Here is a 20,032-nt window from a genome sequence, read left to right on the forward strand (position 1 = left end):
TCGTACAGAGGACACCACATTTTCAAATATTTTAGCTAGGACCTCTACAAATCTACGCAGAAAACAATATAATAACTGATTAATGAAGATAAGCAAATCTTAAAGCTCCAACTCCAAGAGATAACCTTCTTATTTTTCTCTAGAAAAAGAAGAAGAGATATTGGCGAGTAAGTTTTGTGTAGATGTTAGTATCACAGAAAGAATATATATACTTTATAAATTGACTTATTTGGCATCATCCCAACTTTATGTATTGGCTAACAAAAGCATTGTTTCCAAACTAAAATAATTTTGAAACCCCACAACTAGAAACTACAAACTTTCTCTCTGATGTAAGCACATAACATTGATCGAAAGCTTGATTTTATCCACAACATATATGTATGGTATCCAAGTCCTCATTATCATCATATATAATGTATGGGCATGCATGATATATAGAAACAATTTTCAGTTCAATCATGCATTAACATCATGATCATGTTATTAAGTATGTAATTAACATGTATTTAGATACCACTAAATGGCCATGGCGCCCTCTCCTAGCTAGACTCACCTGCACCGGACACAAGATGACAATATTTGGTTATATATATTAAACTAACTATATATATGATGATATGTAGCACCTCCATGTTGTTCATCATATATGGACGTTCATATATAATATAACTTATGCAAATATACTACTCCATGCATGCAAGTCATGGTTATTATACGAGGCATGTATAATGCGTTCCCTTGTCTCATTCTCGTGCATGAACCAATTGAATAAATAATATGTCAATGGGGACTTCTAGTACAACCTGTTTATCGATCTCATTAATGGTTTCTTACCACAAATTAATATATTAGTCATCGTAGTTTTATGTAGCAACCTGTTATAAACTAGAAACAAAATAAGTAAAATTCACTTCGATATGTAATCTCAATAATTGTTAAAAATAAAAGGCATGCCCATGGCCGGTGTCTTCGATCGACATAATCTAAATAATTTTTTCAAAAGCAAAGCCCTCTCTTAAGCATGTGTCACGAAAGCCACCAATTTGCAAAAAAGGTGTGGTCCACTTGTATGCCTTTCTCAGCTGTATAAACCCTCCTTCTCATCCAATCTCCACCATTAACTCATCAACCTCTTTGAGCTAGGCTCTAAAGAAAGAGAAATTGACCATGCAGCCAAATTATGATAGCTTAAGTCTTACCAACATGCAACAACAAGACTACTTCCACTTAAACAACTACTACAACGACTTAACCCCAGCTTCAACCAATAACAATCTCAATCTGCTCCAATACCCTCAGATTCAAGAGCTCAACCTACAATCTCCGGCAAGCAACAACTCCACGACTTCCGACGACGCAACAGAAGGAATCTTCGTCATCAACGAGAGAAAGCAAAGACGTATGGTATCTAACAGAGAGTCAGCAAGAAGGTCAAGAATGAGAAAGCAAAGACACTTAGACGAGCTTCTCTCACAGGTTGCTTGGCTTCGAAGCGAGAACCACCAGCTTTTAGAAAAGCTAAACAAAGTATCGGACAGCAATGATCATGTTATTCAAGAGAACTTGAATCTTAAAGAGGAGAACTCGGAGCTTCGTCAAGTGATCACATCCATGAAGAAGCTTGGAGGAGACACCCATGAGAAATATTCTTCTTCTTCCATGGATGAAGACTTGATCTCTTCTACTACAGATGATCCAAGAACTCATCATCATCCATCATGAGTCCACGTCGGTTCTGATCAAGAAGAACATTACTTTTAATTTAAGTTAATCCATATATGCCTCTAATATATTCCATCTATTTTCTTCCTTTGGTATCACTTTTTAACGGGTTTAACTACGTTACCAAAGTTTGGGGGTTTTATTTCGTAATGTTCGTCAGATTTCTCTTCTATTCTGTTTTATTGTTATCAACAGAAAAGAAGATAATTAAAAAAGATCATGATGGATATTTTGTTCTTCCATTTGAAGATGATGATGATAAAATTTCTAAATATAATCTTAAAGCTGTAAACAAAGGAATTATAAATAAATTTTTGAAAAGAAGAATAATATACATCAGAGAAAGAAAAGAAGACAAACAACTACCACCGACCCTGCTCACCCAATTTGATCAGTAGCCAACTTTTACAGTTTACTATATATATTTGAATAAAAATTATACCTTTCAAAAGGGTCTTGAATTGTGATAATAATGTTGCATTTTTCGTGAAAGATATATAGTTCGAGAGGATGGCCTTTCTAAAAGACGTAGAGATATCTATGAAATCAAGCTTAATTAATTATCTCTGATGATTTACATATCAACAGTTTTTAAAATTATTATTTACGTATATCTCGTAGATATTTTATGCATGGTGCTAATAAAATGATCCGTCGTAAATTCGTTAAATAGAACAGTTTTCTCACTTTTCTGATGAAAAATACGGCAGAATTTCTTTTTTAATTTCGCTCATCGTAAATAATGATGAGATTATCATTTGTTATAGGCGACACTTTAGATTAAAGAATAATTGGGCCTTATATATATGATGATAGGCCTGGCCCATTATTATTTGGCAATACGAGAGAGAGAGAGAGAGAGACGGACGACCTCATATCATGGTTACTTTGGTTAGTAGATAGAATCTGGAGTTTTCTAGTAATCATCATCTCAATTCTCAACTCTTGGAATTCAATTCTGGGATTAATTTGGATTTAGTTGGGCGAAAAAAAAAATGTGAAATTCAAATCTATTGTATTGAGTTTCGCACTATCCAAAATTCAATCGATGGAATCATCAAGTTTCGCATTTTTTTTTGTTTTCCCTCAAATTTAATCAAAGTAATCCCAAATCTATATCTATCGTGACGGAATGAAAAAAGAGGAAGTTGCTTTAATCCAAAATCTAGCCACTTTTGTATAAATGTTAGTTAGGGTTTATATTTTTGATAAGTGTTTTGTTTGTTTGATTCCGTTTTTTTGTTTTTTTTTTTTTTTTGTATAAATGTTAGAAAGACTAGAGATGATCATCATCATAGGTTCAATGGGGCGGGGGGGGGGGGGGGGGGGGGGGGGGTTTAAGGTGTGTGTTCAGAGACTTCAGACATAGCTTTTGCTTGTTTTTCTATAACTTTAAATCATTAGTGGTTCAAAGATATTAAAGTGTCTTTGTTTGTTTTTTTATTTGCCAATCTGTGGAGTTCCATTGAGTTTATTGTAATGGTCGTTTTAGGAGCTCCTCTCTCACATGACACATTTTGTTTTCTTTTCTTTCGCTCTGGATTATGTGAAGGAAACTGATTTATTACTAGTATATGGTCACTGAAGCAAGGTCTTTTAACTTATGCAGACTTTTTCCTACTTCAGATTAAGGAGAATGTTCTGTTTTTTTTTTTTTTTTTTTTTTTTATTATTAAGTTAAAAAGAGTGGGAATCTATGGAGGCTCAGGGCAGGGACCATGTAAAGCTTGTGATTGTAAGTTTTGGGGCTTGTTTTCAAGTTTTCATGGATGTGAGTAACGATCTAAAAACTATCTTTAAATTTTTGGGAAAGCGCAGAAAAGTGCAGCATCCTTTTATCACTTTATGCACTTTTCACATCAGGTCTCGAATCCATCACTCTTGACATTAACAGTTAGTATGCCTATACACTTGGTTGTTATTTCTTCTTAAAGTTCTTGAAATAGAGAACACATATATGGCTTGATGGCTTCTATTTCTAGGAACCGGATACTACTAAATTTAGTAAGAAGTAGAATACACTGCTCAGTAGACTTTTTGCTTGTATATTTTTTGCTTACTATCATCAGATTTCTTCTAAAAGTTATGCATAATCATATTGGTAAGGCAAGGTAACACCACTCTCATATCTTTGTCTGATAACATATATGTGTAAAACCAAATCTTTTGATAGCAAATGATTATCGTATGGTACATGAAGACCTCAGCAGCTTAATCATGGAATTGTGAACTCTATATAAGTTTAGCTCTATGGCCCTTTCCAGATGGCAAAAAAAAAAAGAATCCTTAGTTACGGTGACACTTCTTGTTTACTTTGCGTTGTCACTTGTCATTCTTTTTTCAGCATATACCTTGGAATGTGAGCTTTTTTATTCTAAAAGATAAGAGCAAGAAAGAGATTTCATGAAGTAAGTATATATGTTTATGCGAATGGTCCATACCCATAGGCATTTACGTATTCTTAGTATTTGTTAGTGATATATACTAGAAAGCACGCAGGAATGCATATTCGGTGCTGAAATCACCTCTAATCCCAATCAAGAAAAATATTATGCTTCGATGGAATCATTCACAATAGCATGGTTCACTCAGGGATTCTGGTTTTCTGCTAATGTATTTCCCATTTTTCGGAGAGCCATACTGAAAAAGTGAACGCTTTTCGTGTTGATTAATGGCATTTCAGATGTTGTGTGAAAGTCTGTGTTATCAATTTGAACCTTCTTCTTGTTAGGGAAGCGTGAAAATGTCCTGGGATGGTACTTTCTTAGCTTGCACATGTTCAGGTTGTTGGGAAGTTATTGGCTTTGAACCCTGGCTTCCCTCTTAGCAAGGTGAAATCTGCGTTTACACTTCTTGATGATGCATATGTCACAGATGGGGATTTGTATTAAATAGACAATAACTAATGCAGAGAAAGAGGAATACTATAGTAATAAACTAATAATTAGCCAAAACTACAGACCCTTTTGCATAATAGTGGTTATAAGGAAAATATGCATCCCAGAGCCAGAGGAGTGTGATTTGAGCTTCTGTCTCTATCGTAGTTCTATATTTTTTAAGTCAAGCTAGCTGCTGTGTGACCTTAATGCGACTTTATTTTTTAAGTTGAAAGTTAGTTCTGTTTGTAAAGTAGCAATTGGTCTTCCAGTGTTGTGTGTTATTAGAGAGTATTCAGTCTCACTTCTATTTTTATTTTTGTGTAATTTCCATAAAGGGTATTTGGTGCTAATGTTTTCACCAAACCTAACAGAATCTCAACTAAAAGTAATTTACAGCGTGCAATCTAGTACTCTTTACTTTTGCCATAAGAGTATCAGAATGAAGGAACAACGCCATATCCTATGTCGTACATTAGCATTATGTTGAACTCGTGGTCCTCGTCTTCGATTTCTCTCCTCTTTGCGAACCGGCCATTGACCCGTGGTCTTCTCTCTGCATATGCCTTCCTCGAAGCATACCTTATCGTCTTCTCAAATTTCCTTGTCTTCCTCTTCTCTCTGTATCTCAGGACCCTGGCTTCTCTGTCCATTGGACTGAGTGGGGCTATCATCTGACTTGGAGGGTCAGGTAGTTGGTCTACTGTTGCTTTGGGCGTTCTTGAATGTGAAGCTGTTGTGACACGTGGTGTTGACTCCGGCACAACACCAGTTTCCATGGATGAAATGTATGCCTAATGACAGAAACAAAGACATTCTCAATCCCCCTGGTAAGAGGACTAAAGAGAGTCGATGCTTAAGGAAGCATATTTGTTTTTTAATATAGACTTCTGGTGAAATTTCTTTGTACTTTATAGATCAACTGTCGGCAGTTTATTCGTAGGTTTGTTTGTCTGATGAAAGAAAGCACCCTGCTGCTTATTGTGAAGATGCTAAATTCAAGGGGTAACAAATATACAAAAGCCTTACGTTATGGTTTAGGGAACCTTTGTTGCTGTAGTGACTTCCTGAGGAACCATTTGTGATATCGAACTGAAAATTCTGTCCCTTTTGGTGCAGGTGGCCCTTTGATTCTTCAAGTTGAAGTGGAACCACTCTATCTCCCCCGTAGCTTGTTTGTGGTACGCCGCAGTCTTGTTGCTGTTGATTGTATTGACTTGTGAATTGGTAGTCCATACTTGAGTTGTAATCCGCAAGGTCAAGATACGCATCACTAAACAAAAACCCATGGTTCTGGTTATTGTCATTATGATTGCCTTTATCTTTATCTGAGTTAGTGAACAACCACGACGGCACCTTCTTGGCATCCTCACCACCTTCTACACCTCTCTCTTGCTCCACAATTGGTAACTTATCTTGATCAGTCATTGTTGTCTCACTTTGGTGATGAGTGGACATGGAGCTGTAAGAGTTTCCGGAGATTGGCAGAATTGGAACTCGGTGATGGTGTCTAGCGAGTGGGTTTGCAGAATGAACCTCTGAATCACAGGCTGTGCAAAGAGATGCATCATCTGCCACACACAAAAAAGCAGCGGGAGCACGCTCACATGACTCGCAGACCCGAACACGTTTATGGCGGGAAGCAACGCGATTGGCAGAGTGAACTTGAGCATCACAGCTCGTGCACAAGTAGGCAGAGTCAGCATGGCAGTACACGGTGCAGGCGTTTGATCGGCATATGTCACAGGCTCGTGCCCTGTTGTTCTCTCCACTACCAATGTTGTTACTCTCTTGTTTCATCATAATAACTCAGGTGTAGTAAGTTTGATGGTGTGAAAGATTGTATCTGAAAGAAGGGGCTAATAAAGCTTATATCTGTTGTGAGAGAATAAGCAGAGGGAGATCGAATCCTGAGTGCCTACACATGGCACAGAGTTAGTGGCTCTTATATATTATTGGATCATCTTGCGGCTATTTGAGCTTTAGGAAAGGCTTATGTGTAAAGTGTAAAGTGTAAAGTTTAAAAGTGTAAAAGTGTAAAAGTGTTACATCTCCTCCTATGCACTTCGTTGAGACCCGTTCACAAGTTGCTTAGGTTTTGCCACTTGCAATGCAGAGATTCTCAAGAGGAAGTGGTCCAGATAATGCATTGGTGTTGCAGACACCTTGTTACTATTTTTCGTCTCACCTTTTACTATTTTCATATTCAATTTATTTAAAGTAAAGCTAGATTATCTCTTTGGCTTCATACAAATTTTGCGTAGTTGAATATTCATCTTGAACCTTGTGATTACTGTCCAGGTATATCTCCGAGTAAGGCTTCGAGTCTCAGAGCCATCCCCAAGTTACAGGTTTACTACCTATAGAAGGTTAAATATACTCGTGAATATGGTAAGTTATCGTTCAATTATCTATGATTGCATCTGCATCATTTAGAAAGATTTGCAATTGAAACTTCCAAATGATTTTCTGATGAAAAGTGTTTTAGTGTTTACTATCTATAGATGTTCGAGGACCCAACTCGAATCTGCCAAGTAGTCTTGAGTCTAAAGATTAGGCATTATAGTGTCCAACTAAGAAAAGGTTAATTATATCACATGCTGCCCCTATATGTTATGTAGAAATGTTCAGTTGATCACCATCATAGTAACAAAATATGACTCATGAGTGTTGTCAAGTCTCTGTTTTGAGTTTACTATTTGTTGCAGCTTTATTAGATCTCAACTTGTAGCTTTAGGATCGCAGGGGAAGTCGTGAAGTTTTGAGCTACTCGTGTAAAGTACCTTTGCTTGGTAGTTTCTTGTTTAGCAAATGCAAGCTATTTGGTGACCCATTCATGTGTTCAACATTTGAGTTGCCTTGTTGGTGATATACACATAATATTTACTATGTGGAAGCTACAGGATATGATACTCTCTAGGTTTGAGGACTAGCTCCACTTACGCTTTTGAGTCCAGTGGATGTATGATACCCATTTTGTGGTCCAAAAAGAATGAGATTTGGTGGACGCTCTAGAGGCCAAATTCATGTGGCGTCCTTCACTCTATATCTCCAGAGCTGAAAAGTGAGTTTTTTTGTATAAAATGCTGGTCCTAGGATACACTTTTCGCATCTCTTCCTCTTTCATATTTGCTTAGACCGCAATTCTCTTCCCCATATGGGTAAATGTTAAACTTTGAAAAGGTTTTCTTTTTTTTTTCCTTGGTAATTCGAATTTAACAATTCTTTATGTTATTTACTGGTATGAGTAATGTATTGGCATGTAGAAATGGTTTCATGATCATTGAATTCTAAAGAAAAAAGATTCTAGGTTCTTTACATTTGTAAGATCTTTAATCCTGCCAAATTGGATAAGTTGAGGCATCTTTGGCTTTAGTGCTTTCATGATGAAAAATGCACTTGTAGTTCAAGAAAATAGTATTTTGCTTATTATTGCTCTTTGAGAATCTGCAAGATTAAAGTTCATCGTTGTTGCTGTTCTGAACTTCTGTCACATGTATAGGCCTTCAGATAGCATGAAACTTGCATCGATAACTTTTGGAGGAAAAGCATATTGCTTATTGTGGCTCAATTCTAGAGATCGAGGAAAGAAAAGTATATTGCTTTTTAGTTTTCATTATTTATCAGTTTTCCGTGGTTGCTAATAGTTTACTTCTTTCATATTTACGGAAAGCCTATTTCCTTGCAAAGAGTGAGAAGGGACCATATAAAGCTTGTAGCTGTACGTATTGTGCGGATTCTCCACTTCCATGGCTTTGAGAATCTGAGGAAAAGTGCAAAAAGTGCAGTGTGACCTTCAGCTAAAGGTAATCACCTTTGTGCACTTTCACGTGATATCTCGAATCCATCACCAAATACTAACATTTTATTGGCTCTTAAATTCGTTTGTGGTTCATGTGGTTGTCATTGCATCTTAAAATTTCTTGACAAGAAATTTATTAGAAACTCTACTACAACTAGTTCAAGTTTCCGTGTTGATGATATGCTAGTATAATATGCAACTGGCGATATCTTTGTTTTGCTTGCTAGGTTTATATGCATGTGGTGCAACATGATCAAACCAGATCACTGACTACCTTTTCTGGTGGTCTGAGAACTTGCTGCAGTGAACACTTCTGGCTTCAGTGAATGAATGAGAACCGTTTATGTGGTCTAACAACAACATATTCTACAACACACTGGTGGGTAAATGTAATATTACACTGACTCAGTTATGGCTAGTGGTAGATAAGCTGAGCTCTATGGCCCTTTCCAGGTGGCAAAAAGTGAAGGCTTTACAGTGTCACTCTTTTCCGTTTGATGCCTCGTTATTCTTTAATGCGAGCATATAAAAGTGAGCTATTATTCTAAAAGATAGCAAAAGAAATAGATTTCTCAAACTGAATATCTTTGTTCATTTGGATGGTCCATAGGCATTGATATATTCTGCTACTACTTGGTTGTGAGTGATAGAATCTTTTTATCAGAGTGAACTACGTGGGCAATGGATATGGCACCAATGTTAGTCAGGCAAAAGAATATGCTTCAACGTAATTATACCTAGTAGCTTAAAGCAATCAGGGTTATTGGTTGTTTGCCATCTGAGTCCAACTTTATGTGAGCACATTACCAAAAATGACTATTGACTGTGTAAATTTAACTATAGTTTGTTGAATTCTTAAGTTTTACATGTTTATTACACTAATCTCTGTAATCTACTTTGATTATATGATCATGTTGAGTGAAAACCTTATTTTCTCAGGGGTGTATGAAAAATGTATCGGGGCGGCATAAGTGGAATCATTTATCTTCGACGTGTTCAAGTGATGTGGAAAGTGTCACCAATAAAGGAATCAGTAGTTACTTTGGTACCTGTGGTATCGTGTTAACTGTTCTTGGTACAACTTGCTCAGGTGAACCATATCTCTTTATAGCATCAAATTTTGAATTTAGACTGAAGAGCAGAGTTACATGTGGATGGTGGTAATATTTCATAAATAGGACGATTTCTACCAAATGGGAAAATTTTGTTGTAGCAACAGCAGCAAAATATGAATATATCTAAATGATTCGTATTAGTTAGACAAAACTTTTGACGTATTTATGCATTACAGAGGTAATAACTAAGCATGGAATTTAGTTTTGTCATAGGAGGGCTTTATAATGAAGGAACAATTCCATATCCGGTGTCGAACGTTAGCGTAGTGGAGAAAGCTTGGTCTGCCTCTGCATCGACTTCTTTTCTCTTTGCAAACCGGCCCTTGATCCGTGGTCTTTTCTCTGCGTACGCTTTCCTTGAAGCATATCGTATTGTCTTCTCAAATTTCCTCATCTTCTTCTTCTCTCTGTATCTCATAACTCTAGCCTGTCTCTCTATTGGACTGAGCATCTGAGCTGGAGGTTCAGGTATTTGGTCTGTTACCGCTTTGGGCGATATTGGGTGTGATACTGTTGAGTCACTCGTTGTTGACTCTGGCACAACTCCGAGGTCTATAGATGAAACATGTACCTAATGAGAATACAAATACATTCTTAGACATTTAGTTCATCGATTAGTGTGTCTGATGAAGAGAAACAGCAGGCTGGTTATAGTAAAGAATCTGAATAATACAAAAGCTTACCATATGACTTATTAAACCATTGGAGGAGCTTGGTGGAGCATAGGTGATGCCCAACTCAAAGTTCAGTTCCTCGTGGTGCTTGTGACTCTTTGATTCGTCAACTTGAAGTGGAACGACTCCATCTCCTCTATAACTCCTCTCAGGTACGTTTCGGTGTTGTTGATACTGACTGGATTGATCCATACTTGAACTGTAATCGACAAGATCCAGATACTCGTCACCAATCGAGAAGCCATTGTTCTGACTATTGTTGTTGTTACCACTGTTTTTCCCTAAATTAGGCAACAACCACGAAGCCGCCTCCGCTTCATCTCTATCCTCTTCTTCTTGACCTACCACCACCATGCTGTTCTCTGGATCTGTCACTGTTGTCTCACATGAATGGTTAGTCTCCATGGAACCGTAAGAGTTTCCAGATATCGTCAGAATTGGAACTCGCTGATGGCGTCTAGCAAGTGGGTTTGCAGAATGAATCTCTGAGTCACAGGCTGTGCATAGGGATGCAGCATCTGCCTTGCAGAAAAAGGCAGCTGGAGCTCGCTCACATGATTGACAGACTCGAACACGTTCATGGCGAGAAGCAAGACGATTGACAGCATGAACATGAGCATCACAGCTAGTGCACAAGTAGGCAGAGTCAGCGTGGCAGTACACGGTACATGCGGCTGATCGGCATGAATCACAGACTTGTGCCCAGTTACTCTCTTCTTTCAACATATTAACTCAGATGCAATGGTGTTGAGAGATTTAGTATCTAAAAGCAGGGGACTACTAAGGCTAATATTAGTTGTGGAATGGTAAAGCCAAGGAAGGGATAGAGTCCTGAGGGATGAACACGTGGCGAGAAGTTAGTGGCCTTGAGAAGTTGTGTGGCTGACTGAGTTTCTGACAAGCTTATGTATGGGGTCCAGTCTACAGATGCTTACAGCTTTTGGAATCATCAACCCATCAGGAAAATGTGAACAAATAACTCATTGTCTTACTTATATGTCTTTGCAATGGAGAAGAAAGCTACACCAATAGCTACTACTTACTACTCTCTCTCTCTCTCTCTGTGTAAACAGTTTTACCTAAGGTTATGGGACCCATCCATATGTTGCCATCAAGGTTGCAACTTCTAACTATTTTCGTCTTATCTACTACTATTTTTGGTAAAGTTGGAAAGATAAGTAGCTCTTTGGCTTGACCATTAGCCTTTTTTAGTTGAATGTTTATCTTGATTCTTCACTTCTGTCATGTTTTAACCGTTGTTTCTTTCCAAAGCAAGGCTTTGAGTCTCAGAGGCATATATTTGCATTGTTAAGAGAGTGATAACTCGTTAACCATATATTGGTTTTGATATGTTGGAAATAATACGGCCTGTCCTAAATTTGTTTGCTTCTACATCAGGTCGGTCAAGCTGACGTGAGAAACGGTGGAGATCTTAAGAGCCAATTGGAATCTGCCAAGTAACTTCCAGTCTTAGAGATTAGGAAGAACATGAGCCACAAGTTGAAGCAAATGGTGGGTCAGTCAAAAGATGAATAAGGTTGGTTATATCAACATCACCGATGGTCTGTCTATACAAACCCAATTTGCATATGATCACCATCATATTCATAGTAACAAAACATGCACGAGTCCATCAGCGTTGGTCACATCTCTATCACCTTTTGAGAAATATGATAAAACTCGATATTATCTAGATTTTAGCTGTATTAGATTTCAAACTTGTGGAATTAATCACATTGATGTGTTTAAATCTACACGGGTCAAATAAATTTTGGTGGATGACGATGCAAATAACAATTTCAGAAGTTAACGGCATTGAATCACAAACACGAAACAAAACACACAATTGTTTTCATTAGTTAGTTAATTAATTATCTTTAGGGTCTTAAGACCAAACAAAACATAAGACTAGGACTAGGAGTTTGCAATCTGACTGACACTTTTGAGTAACATAGATAAGCTATTTCGCTCTTGTTGATTAAAATTCTGAGTTACAAGGGAATAGGTTTTATCTTCAAGCACATCAGAGGTAAAGAATTTCAGATAATTACAGAAACAAATCAAACTACAGAAAGTAAAAAAAAAAAAAAATGAAAATACAGGGCAACTACTAAAGATACAAACAGATAATTAACAAACCAAGCAAGCTTCTTTTCGTTTTTTGGCCGTCAGAAAGGGCTAACCTCACGACCCAGTTTCAACAACAACTCTGGGACGAGACGCTTTCTGGGAGGAGCCAATGAGTCTTTGGTCAGCGCATCATTGTCCTCAGCGTGTATCACAGAGACTATGTCATCAAACAGTTCGTCTTTACCGCCTCTTAAGGGATCCTAAAAACAAACACTCTCATTAGTCTCTATTATACCCACACTGAGCTAAGTGTATGTGTGTGTGACACAATGTACGGTTGTTTCTGTGGCTTACCTGAAGAAATAAGTCGGTATGCGTCTTTCCGCTGTATAAAACAAGCTCGGCTTTGGCTCCTACAGCTTGGAGAGCGTCTGTAAAAGTTTTGCTGTAAAAAGGAGGAAGTTTTAGTTAAATCACAGGATTAATTAGCATGTATAATCCAAGAGGACGATTATATATACCTTGCATCGCATGGTATGGAATTATCTGAGGATCCATGGAAAAGTATTATAGGAGGCATTAGGGACGCGGCTTTTCCAACAACTGGGTCTTTCAATCTTACTTCCGGAGAGAATTTTTCAAAGGACTCTTCTCCTTCCATTATGCTACAAGTTGGGAGTTGAACATTAAAGAGATAAATTAACTGACTACGTTTGGAATTTGATTAACCGAGCATTTACCTTAGGAAAATCGACCGATACAGGCCACGATTATGGAAGTGATCAACCAAATTGTATAGATTGTACCTGTTCAAGTTCAAAATGATAAGCAGATCCATTGCTGTATACCAAATGGGGAATCCAAAAGCAAAGGTTAGAAGTTACCCTCCAGATAATCCGAAATAAGCTTTCATCTGGGAAACGCTCCAGGAGATGCTCTCTCCTTTTGATTCCTTTGTAGCTTGTTCCAATAGAGCACAAGCGGCTATATGAGCACCAGCTGATTGCCCCATCAGGTAGATCCTACAGAGACAAGCACATACATGCAGTTCAATAGACGAGAGATATTTTGAAAATTAAATGGTAAATAAAACCAAAGCCAATGAGTTGAAACCTGTTGGGGTCACCTCCAAATGCAGAGATGTTATTGCAGACAAATGAGATCCCTTGAGAAGTATCAGTCACCATATCACTAATTGTTCCCTGAGGAAAGTTCCTAGACCAAAAGGAAGGATTGCTTAGTAAATGCATGAAACGAATCTAGAGTTTCAATCATCTTCAAATCCTAAAGTGCTCCAAACAGAGCTTAAATAGTTTCGATTCTGTGTGGACTATACCACATAAGTAGAATCCAGAGTAAGAAATATATTTTAAAAGAACACTAGCTTTCTATTGTGTACTATCTTTACCTGTAGTCAAGGCATGCGACAATGATATCCCTTTCTGCTAGTTGCATTCCCAAGAGCGAGCCCCAAGCTTTGTACCTAAATATCAGCACAAGTGTAGCAAACATGAACTTATTAACACGCGACTTCATCTAGTAGTGCAAGACTACAGAGCAAATCAGGATCTTCACTTTTTCTTTTGTACACTCAAACATCAACAAAAAAACAGCGAGAGAAAAACTTCTATAACTGTGCACTGGAACTAGGACATGAGAAATCGTAAAACAAACAAACTTCAATCTTATGCAGAGGAGAATGTTGTAACTACGATGTGCAACTCACCCAATAATCCAAGCTCCACCGGTCACGAAAACCACAACCGGCTTCATCCCATCATTGTTGCTCGGTAAGTACAGATCCAGCCTACCAAATCGCCGTTTATAACATGCAACACATCAAATGTCTCATCAGACGTAAGGTGATGTGATAAGAGCAGGCATTCAACACACCGCTTTCTGCTAAGGTGAAAAGAGAAGACAAGATTCAATTCAGTTCACACACAAACCTGTTCCTTGGTTGATGTCCATACACTATACTCCTCCGGACTTGCGATGAGAAAAAATAAATATATGCAACTGCACAAGATATACAAACTTATATCATGAGAAAATCAAAACTACTTTTCCAATTTTAAAAACAGACCTTTAGATAAATTTTCTCAAAGATCAAACCTTGAAGAAACCCAGGCATAAGCAACATAGCATAACATGCAAGAGCAAATAATCTTGTCATCCATCGATAGCCTACCCTGAACAATACTTTCAACAATCAGATAAACTCCTTCTGAAATGGAAAACAAACAAGCAACAGAATTTTGAAAAGCAAAATAACATTTTTCAAGGCTTGCAAGATACAGGGGGGGAACTAAATGCGAGTCTCTGCAACCAAGAGTGAATCAAACAACAGCAAAATATAGAGTAACGTTAGTACGTTACTAATTAGAGCATACTTCTCAAATCTCACGCAATAATGATTATAAATAGTATCGTGCACACATATGCTCAAAGCCAGCTAATACATACACGTATAAAACTAAATCACGAGTTCCATAGGCGTAATCATCAATTAAACCGGGGGAAAAAAATCCGAGATTCAAGTACCCGAGGTAACGAAGAAGCTTGAAGCTAAGTCTAGTAACCAGATACGTCTCAGCTGCCGCGTGACCTATTTCGCGGCTGAACGATTGCTGCCGGGAAATCCGACGATTTCCTCCGTCAACCAGCGACTTCCCGGAAACTCGACGACGTATCTGTTCACCGTTGGAGGCGTTAAGAAGAGTCGTTGTTGTTGTTGTATTGGAGTCGTCTTCATCGGGTATAATAACTTCCTCGATCTCCGATACAGTCGAGGTCATCATCATCGGCCGGGATCGATGCTCCGGCTGCTGAGTCTGAAGAGGCGAATGCATCTTCTTCTTCTTCTACGACGTGAAAGAGTGGATCTCAATTCCAAAGATTCTTCTTTCTCTCTAATTTAATTTTAAACTTTTTGGTTTTCTCCGCTTTTTTCCGCTTTTTCGTTTCCCTTCTCCGAGAGGAAGACTCGATTATAAACCAAAAAAAGTGTTGAACAATACGACGACGTTTTCAACCCCCGTCCGTATAATTATCATGTAATGAACTAGAAGTGTGTGATTAAAGAGAATCAAATGTCGCATACCACAATTAGCGAATCTTTTATGTTTAATTAATAAATTTTATATCGTAAAAGTTATTAAATTTATTATTTTAATTGTTAAAAGAGTTGTTAGTCAATTTTTTTTTGATTGGATGGAGTAGAGTGACGACTTGGAAGCTAATACTGGCAAATCATGGAGGAGAGTGACGACTTGGATGGAGTAGAGTGGCTTTAGATGTCTTACCACGTTCGGAAAAGGTTAAACTAGTGGGTCCTAAGTGTGACGAATATTTCAGAATCTTCTTTTAGAGAAAGTTCAAGATCATGTACTGGCGCAATGGCACACCCACCCACCAAACTACTAGAACCATACCATGCTATTTTTTTTTATTTATTTTTTTTTTTTTGCATCGACATGGTATATATTGGTATTGAAACTATACGAACATCAGAAACGTATTGAAAATAAATTTCTTTTGCAAAGCCAAAACAAAACAAATCTATTTTTGGATAAACAAAAGATAAAATGGAGTGGACCTTCCTTATCCAAATTACTTGTAGTCTTGTAGCCACGTCTCGTCCATCATTTTTGGAAGAAACAACGGTTATGGTTTTATCTTTTACAAAAACCAACACACCCAAATATTTTCTTAAAACGACAGAAGATCAGCTAATTACTCGATAATCATGCATGAAGCACTAACATATCCACAAGAAATCCCAATTAAAAATAGAAAAAAAAAGACTTTGTTGTCATTGACTAAATGACTATATATATATAGATAGTTTAGTCACAATCCATCATATTCAGATTTCGTTTGTGGCCATATTCTTTGATTTCTTTATTGCTCTCTCTCAAAAGCATTGACAAAAAAAAACCATGGCGTCTAGATTTGTGTTTCCTTGTACCACACTTTACGTTCTTTTGATAACACTTGTCTTATCAATATATCTGTTCCTCGCATCTGCTCAACGATCAGAAGAAGAAGCAATCATATGTCCTTATAACGACAAAGGGTGTCTAAAATACTTGAAGGAGTTTGCAATGGAGCATATCAACAACCGTTATGAAGATGCCATAGCTTCTCTCGAGAAGGAGTTTCAAGATATGTACATAAGTCGCCACGGGATCCACTTGACACAAAAACCATACATGCACATGACAGATTTTTCCCTTCATAATACTTTAGACACATAGAGAGATTCTCAATGTTGTGTTTAGCTGTAAAAATGATTTTTTCCTTTCTTATGTGTAATTTTAAAAATTCTTGTATTGTCTATAAACATCTACTGAACCCAAAACTATGTAGTTCTCAATATGAAAGATTAATGATCGATGTGAAAAGTTTATTTTATAAATCAAACTTATTTTAACCGAAGGCTTAAGTTTATCACACCAAAAACTAAACAACCTATAAAGCTTAATTACAATAATGACCAAACGAGCAATACTTCCCGCCACCACCATGACCACCGTATCCACCTTCAACGTCTTCTTCATAGTAGTCATCATGATCACTCTTTCTACTGTGAATCCACCACAACAGATTACTCAAAGAGTTCCCATCATCAAACCCGTTTAATCCTTTAACCTTCTCCATTGCTCCATCTTTGTCGTAAATACTTTCCAAAGCATAGACAAATCCTTTCCACCCTTCTCCGACGCCTTCTCTCCCCAACGCGGGCATTGTCCAGTTCACGAGCTGCTTCACGAATGTAACATCGGAGAACAGAACTTCTGACACAGGAAGCAACGGTAATAACTGTATACCGAGGCGACACTCTTTCCATTCTTTGGGTGCGAACCATAAGCCACTGTCTCTTTTTGTTGACCATAAAACTCCAACCACACGATTCTCCGCTGTGAAATCTTGAGGGTATATAGTGTCGTCTTCTTTCACCTGCCACCACCAAGAAAAGTAAGTCAAATTAGACTAAGGTAACATGAATCGGTTTAGAATTATGGTTTGGTTTGGGTTTTCCAATTCTTAGTTTTGGATCAGCCGGTCAGATATCAAATATTGGGATGGGATTGGTTAAGACTACAAAAAAAAAAATTGAAAAACTGTATTTGTACCTCAATTAACCAATAACTAGTTAACTACAAGTCTACAACACTGTCACTAACCAATCCGACCCTTAATTTCTTTAAAATTACAACTTATAAAATAAAGTTTGTATCAAAATCGAAACTGAACCGAAGAGTATTCAGTTTCCATGTGGTTTTCTATTTATATGCCAAAAACATTTTAAACGCAAACCAAAAACCGAACCAAACATAAGACATTACGACCAAATTCCGGTTTTTAGGTCGATCATTCTCAATTCGGTACGATTCAATGCCATTTTATCCGGTTCAATATTTGGTTTATTCAGATTAAATGGAGTAATTAATAATAAAAAATCGCCTTACCTGCCACCACATCTTCGCGGCGTGAATCTCTAACGTCAGAACCGTGGAAGCCGCCGCCACCAGATGTGTATCACCGTAAGCTAGCCCTAACAAAGCAGCAGAGTAATACGCGTTCACAGCCTCACTCGTGCTCTCTTGATTCCTCCCATCAGCGAACTCCGTTAAACCACCAGCCCAAGAATGAAGCTTGAAAAGATCAAAGCATCTCAAACGCGGGTAATTCGAATTCGAATTCGATTTAGATTTAGAATCAGTCCCCTTCTTTCCCAACGTCATGTAATCAGCAATCAAACTATACGCTTGAGGTTTGTATCTCTTCCCCCACAAAGGATCAATCTTTACAAGCACAGCAATCGCATAAACAAAGTAACCTAAATGATAATGATGATCATTATAAATCCCAAACCCAAAATCAGCTCCTGAGTCTCTCGATCCTTGCTTAGTTATCACACCTCCCCATTTAGAATCATACAAGAACCCATTTGGTTCAAAGCTCCCGTTAAGCCACGGTTCGATCATGTTCTTCAGGTAAGTTCTGATCGCTGGAATCACATCGAGATAACAAACTTCTTCAGCTATTAAAGCTAACCTCGCTGCTCTCGCGATCAACTTCGCGTAAAAATACGACGAATTCGTCACCGGAGCTGATGAATCCAAAGCGTTAACGTCTTTGATTAGAGCTGAGATGATCTCTTGGTGAGAATCTTGTTGAACTCCTTTGATAGAGTGCCACGTAACGGAAACAGGGTCTGGTTTCAAAACCCATGAGTCTCCAACGACACCTACCAAGTCTCCGTCGATGCTGCTGTATTTGAAATTCTCTATAACTGTGATTGAACAATCGTTGTTTGATAAAAGCTTGAGATGGAGAGGGTGAGCGAGCATTAGGAGATCTCCATAGCCTCGTTTATCCCATTTGTACTCCAAAGCAAAGGGCTTTGTGAAATCAGCGTCGCCGGAAACTGGGTAACAGCAACTGAACCGGTCTAGGATTGATTCGAAATCTGGATTTGGGTTTGGTAACACGGCGATACGGATGATACCGGAAAACCCACCACCGCAATTGATTGAAGAGACGCCGTCTTTGGTCAGATTGATTGGTGAAGAGGCGTAGATTAGCCATGTTTGGTTGTTGTTGAGCTTCGCGGTGTACTTTGTTGATGAGGTGTTACCGGAAAGAGATAAAACCGCGTGGATCGTTGAGATTGTGATGGAGGAGTTAACAGAGCATGTGATGAAAGGGCTTCCTCTAACGAGAAAGAATCTGAGGTTAGAAGAAGGGAAATCGAGAGTGACGCCGAGATCGCTGAAGGAAGAGATGAGATGAGTTTTTCGAGAATGCGGGTCGGGTCCATCTGATCCGGTGATGGTGATGTCGGCGTTGAAAGCTTCGTAGAAGAAAGCAGAGTTGTGGGAGAGAGATGGGTATGAGATGGAGAGAGATGAGAGCGATGGTTTGATGATGTAAGGGTGAAAGTACTCAGCTTGGTCGCCGTTTTTGAGAGTGAAGTTTTGGAAGAAGGAGTTTGTAGGGAGAGGAGATGAGAGGAGATCGTTGCTGAAGAAACTAGACGGGTCGGGTAAAACAGAGGAAGTGGATCTCGGGAAGAGAAACGGAGTGTTTCTTTGCCTTGAGCAAGACATTTCTTGAGGCGGTGGAGATGATGGCTCTGATGGTGGTGGTGATGGAGGTCTTATTAAAGGTCTGTTCTTGTGCTTTTTAAAGGGTTTGGTGATCAAGACTTTGACTTTTCGCCTCACCTTTTTCAACATTTTTGCTTAGTCAAGAGGAGAAAGAGATAACGACGGATTTGGATATTGAGTTACCAAAAAGTAAAGGGGTTGTTTTTAATTAAATGTTTAGACGATTGTGGGGTTTGTATGGTTAGAAAGAAAAGTAGTAGGGTAGTTTTGTGAATTTATAATAGAAGTTGGTTTGCAAGCTAAGGTTTTGGGAACGTGCAGGAGACTTGCTATAGATGCAAAACTTACACAAGATATTGAAATATGCCCAAATTTAAACGCAAGTAAAATAATTACGAATATGGTTTTGATTACAATAATTTTCTAGGATAGTTATTTGCAACAGTAGTGTTTAGTTACCAACTTAAGTGGTATGCGTGTCGATTTTTACATGTCAATGACACATGTTTGATTTGGATTGGTTCATTTGGAAAATTTCCAAATTTGGTGGATAGCTTTGGAAGATTCTTGAGGTTTGTGATTTGATGTTTTGCTTACCAAAGGAGTAAGAGGGTTGATTGCAAGCAATGTGTAAATTTGTAAGCACGCGGCA

The 20,032-nt window shown here is 38.0% G+C and overlaps 4 protein-coding genes, 1 long non-coding RNA gene and 1 pseudogene across 12 annotated transcripts; 2 read left to right on the forward strand and 4 right to left on the reverse strand.

The window, feature by feature from the left end:
* Positions 1-1,098: 1,098 nt before the first annotated feature.
* LOC104735607 (basic leucine zipper 43 pseudogene) lies at positions 1,099-2,046 on the forward strand (annotated as a pseudogene). Its single transcript, XR_015578121.1, has one exon. The product of XR_015578121.1 is annotated as a basic leucine zipper 43 pseudogene (transcript).
* Positions 2,047-4,895: 2,849 nt separating this feature from the next.
* LOC104735609 (zinc finger protein CONSTANS-like) lies at positions 4,896-6,521 on the reverse strand. Its single transcript, XM_010455432.3, has 2 exons — positions 5,631-6,521; positions 4,896-5,395 (listed from the first exon to the last, which is right to left on the reverse strand). Exons 1-2 carry the CDS (start codon positions 6,402-6,404, stop codon positions 5,039-5,041), a joined length of 1,131 nt encoding a protein of 376 aa, XP_010453734.1. The 5' UTR covers positions 6,405-6,521; the 3' UTR covers positions 4,896-5,038.
* Positions 5,295-11,423, forward strand: LOC104735612 (uncharacterized). 3 transcript variants are annotated; one of them, XR_015578124.1, is made up of 12 exons: positions 5,295-5,431; positions 5,545-5,606; positions 5,721-5,782; positions 6,903-6,992; positions 7,499-7,665; positions 8,104-8,195; positions 8,292-8,407; positions 8,631-8,782; positions 8,857-8,934; positions 9,343-9,493; positions 9,721-10,344; positions 10,483-11,423. It is a non-coding gene; the product is annotated as an uncharacterized LOC104735612 (long non-coding RNA). The 3 variants fall into 3 exon arrangements; XR_015578123.1 differs by lacking the exons at positions 5,295-5,431; positions 5,545-5,606; positions 5,721-5,782; positions 8,857-8,934 and adding an exon at positions 6,706-6,821; XR_015578122.1 differs by lacking the exons at positions 5,295-5,431; positions 5,545-5,606; positions 5,721-5,782; ... (1 more) ...; positions 8,104-8,195; positions 8,857-8,934 and having other exon boundaries at positions 7,292-7,665; positions 8,275-8,407.
* Positions 9,606-11,154, reverse strand: LOC104735611 (zinc finger protein CONSTANS-LIKE 1-like). Its single transcript, XM_019235055.2, has 2 exons — positions 10,202-11,154; positions 9,606-10,089 (listed from the first exon to the last, which is right to left on the reverse strand). Exons 1-2 carry the CDS (start codon positions 10,916-10,918, stop codon positions 9,739-9,741), a joined length of 1,068 nt encoding a protein of 355 aa, XP_019090600.2. The 5' UTR covers positions 10,919-11,154; the 3' UTR covers positions 9,606-9,738.
* Positions 11,424-12,132: 709 nt separating the features above from the next.
* On the reverse strand, positions 12,133-15,363 carry LOC104735610 (isoprenylcysteine alpha-carbonyl methylesterase ICME). Of its 5 annotated transcripts, none has more exons than XM_010455433.3 (11): positions 14,807-15,363; positions 14,378-14,454; positions 14,212-14,281; positions 13,989-14,069; positions 13,671-13,745; positions 13,376-13,477; positions 13,147-13,284; positions 13,003-13,068; positions 12,784-12,927; positions 12,617-12,707; positions 12,133-12,522 (listed from the first exon to the last, which is right to left on the reverse strand). In XM_010455433.3, the coding sequence occupies exons 1-11, from the start codon at positions 15,112-15,114 to the stop codon at positions 12,361-12,363; spliced, it is 1,314 nt and encodes a 437-aa protein (XP_010453735.1). In that variant the 5' UTR covers positions 15,115-15,363; the 3' UTR covers positions 12,133-12,360. The 5 variants fall into 5 exon arrangements, with proteins under 5 accessions (XP_010453735.1, XP_087337657.1, XP_087337658.1 ...); XM_087481531.1 differs by having other exon boundaries at positions 14,378-14,449; positions 14,807-15,231; XM_087481532.1 differs by having other exon boundaries at positions 13,376-13,464; positions 14,807-15,231.
* A 1,295-nt stretch (positions 15,364-16,658) lies between these two features.
* On the reverse strand, positions 16,659-19,983 carry LOC104735614 (glucan endo-1,3-beta-D-glucosidase). The gene is made up of 2 exons (XM_010455435.3): positions 17,737-19,983; positions 16,659-17,224 (listed from the first exon to the last, which is right to left on the reverse strand). Exons 1-2 carry the CDS (start codon positions 19,507-19,509, stop codon positions 16,745-16,747), a joined length of 2,253 nt encoding a protein of 750 aa, XP_010453737.1. The 5' UTR covers positions 19,510-19,983; the 3' UTR covers positions 16,659-16,744.
* Between the last annotated feature and the right edge of the window lie 49 nt (positions 19,984-20,032).

Source organism: Camelina sativa, chromosome 13 (genome assembly GCF_030686135.1).
Source record: "Camelina sativa cultivar CO46 ecotype springtype chromosome 13, ASM3068613v1".
Taxonomy (NCBI): Eukaryota; Viridiplantae; Streptophyta; class Magnoliopsida; order Brassicales; family Brassicaceae; genus Camelina; species Camelina sativa.

Excerpts from the sequence above, each read along its gene's own strand:
- LOC104735609 (XM_010455432.3), bottom strand. The coding sequence starts at position 6,404 with ATGATGAAACAAGAGAGTAACAACATTGGTAGTGGAGAGAACAACAGG. Across the intron at positions 5,396-5,630 it reads AAGGTTCCCTAAACCATAAC|GCATACATTTCATCCATGGA; the intron begins GTAAGGCTTTTG and ends TTCTGTCATTAG.
- LOC104735611 (XM_019235055.2), bottom strand. The coding sequence starts at position 10,918 with ATGTTGAAAGAAGAGAGTAACTGGGCACAAGTCTGTGATTCATGCCGA. Across the intron at positions 10,090-10,201 it reads ATGGTTTAATAAGTCATATG|GTACATGTTTCATCTATAGA; the intron begins GTAAGCTTTTGT and ends TATTCTCATTAG.
- LOC104735610 (XM_010455433.3), bottom strand. The coding sequence starts at position 15,114 with ATGCATTCGCCTCTTCAGACTCAGCAGCCGGAGCATCGATCCCGGCCG. Across the intron at positions 14,455-14,806 it reads AAGCTTCTTCGTTACCTCGG|GGTAGGCTATCGATGGATGA; the intron begins GTACTTGAATCT and ends AGTATTGTTCAG. Across the intron at positions 13,478-13,670 it reads GTCGCATGCCTTGACTACAG|GAACTTTCCTCAGGGAACAA; the intron begins GTAAAGATAGTA and ends CTTTTGGTCTAG.
- LOC104735614 (XM_010455435.3), bottom strand. The coding sequence starts at position 19,509 with ATGTTGAAAAAGGTGAGGCGAAAAGTCAAAGTCTTGATCACCAAACCC. Across the intron at positions 17,225-17,736 it reads CCGCGAAGATGTGGTGGCAG|GTGAAAGAAGACGACACTAT; the intron begins GTAAGGCGATTT and ends TGGTGGTGGCAG.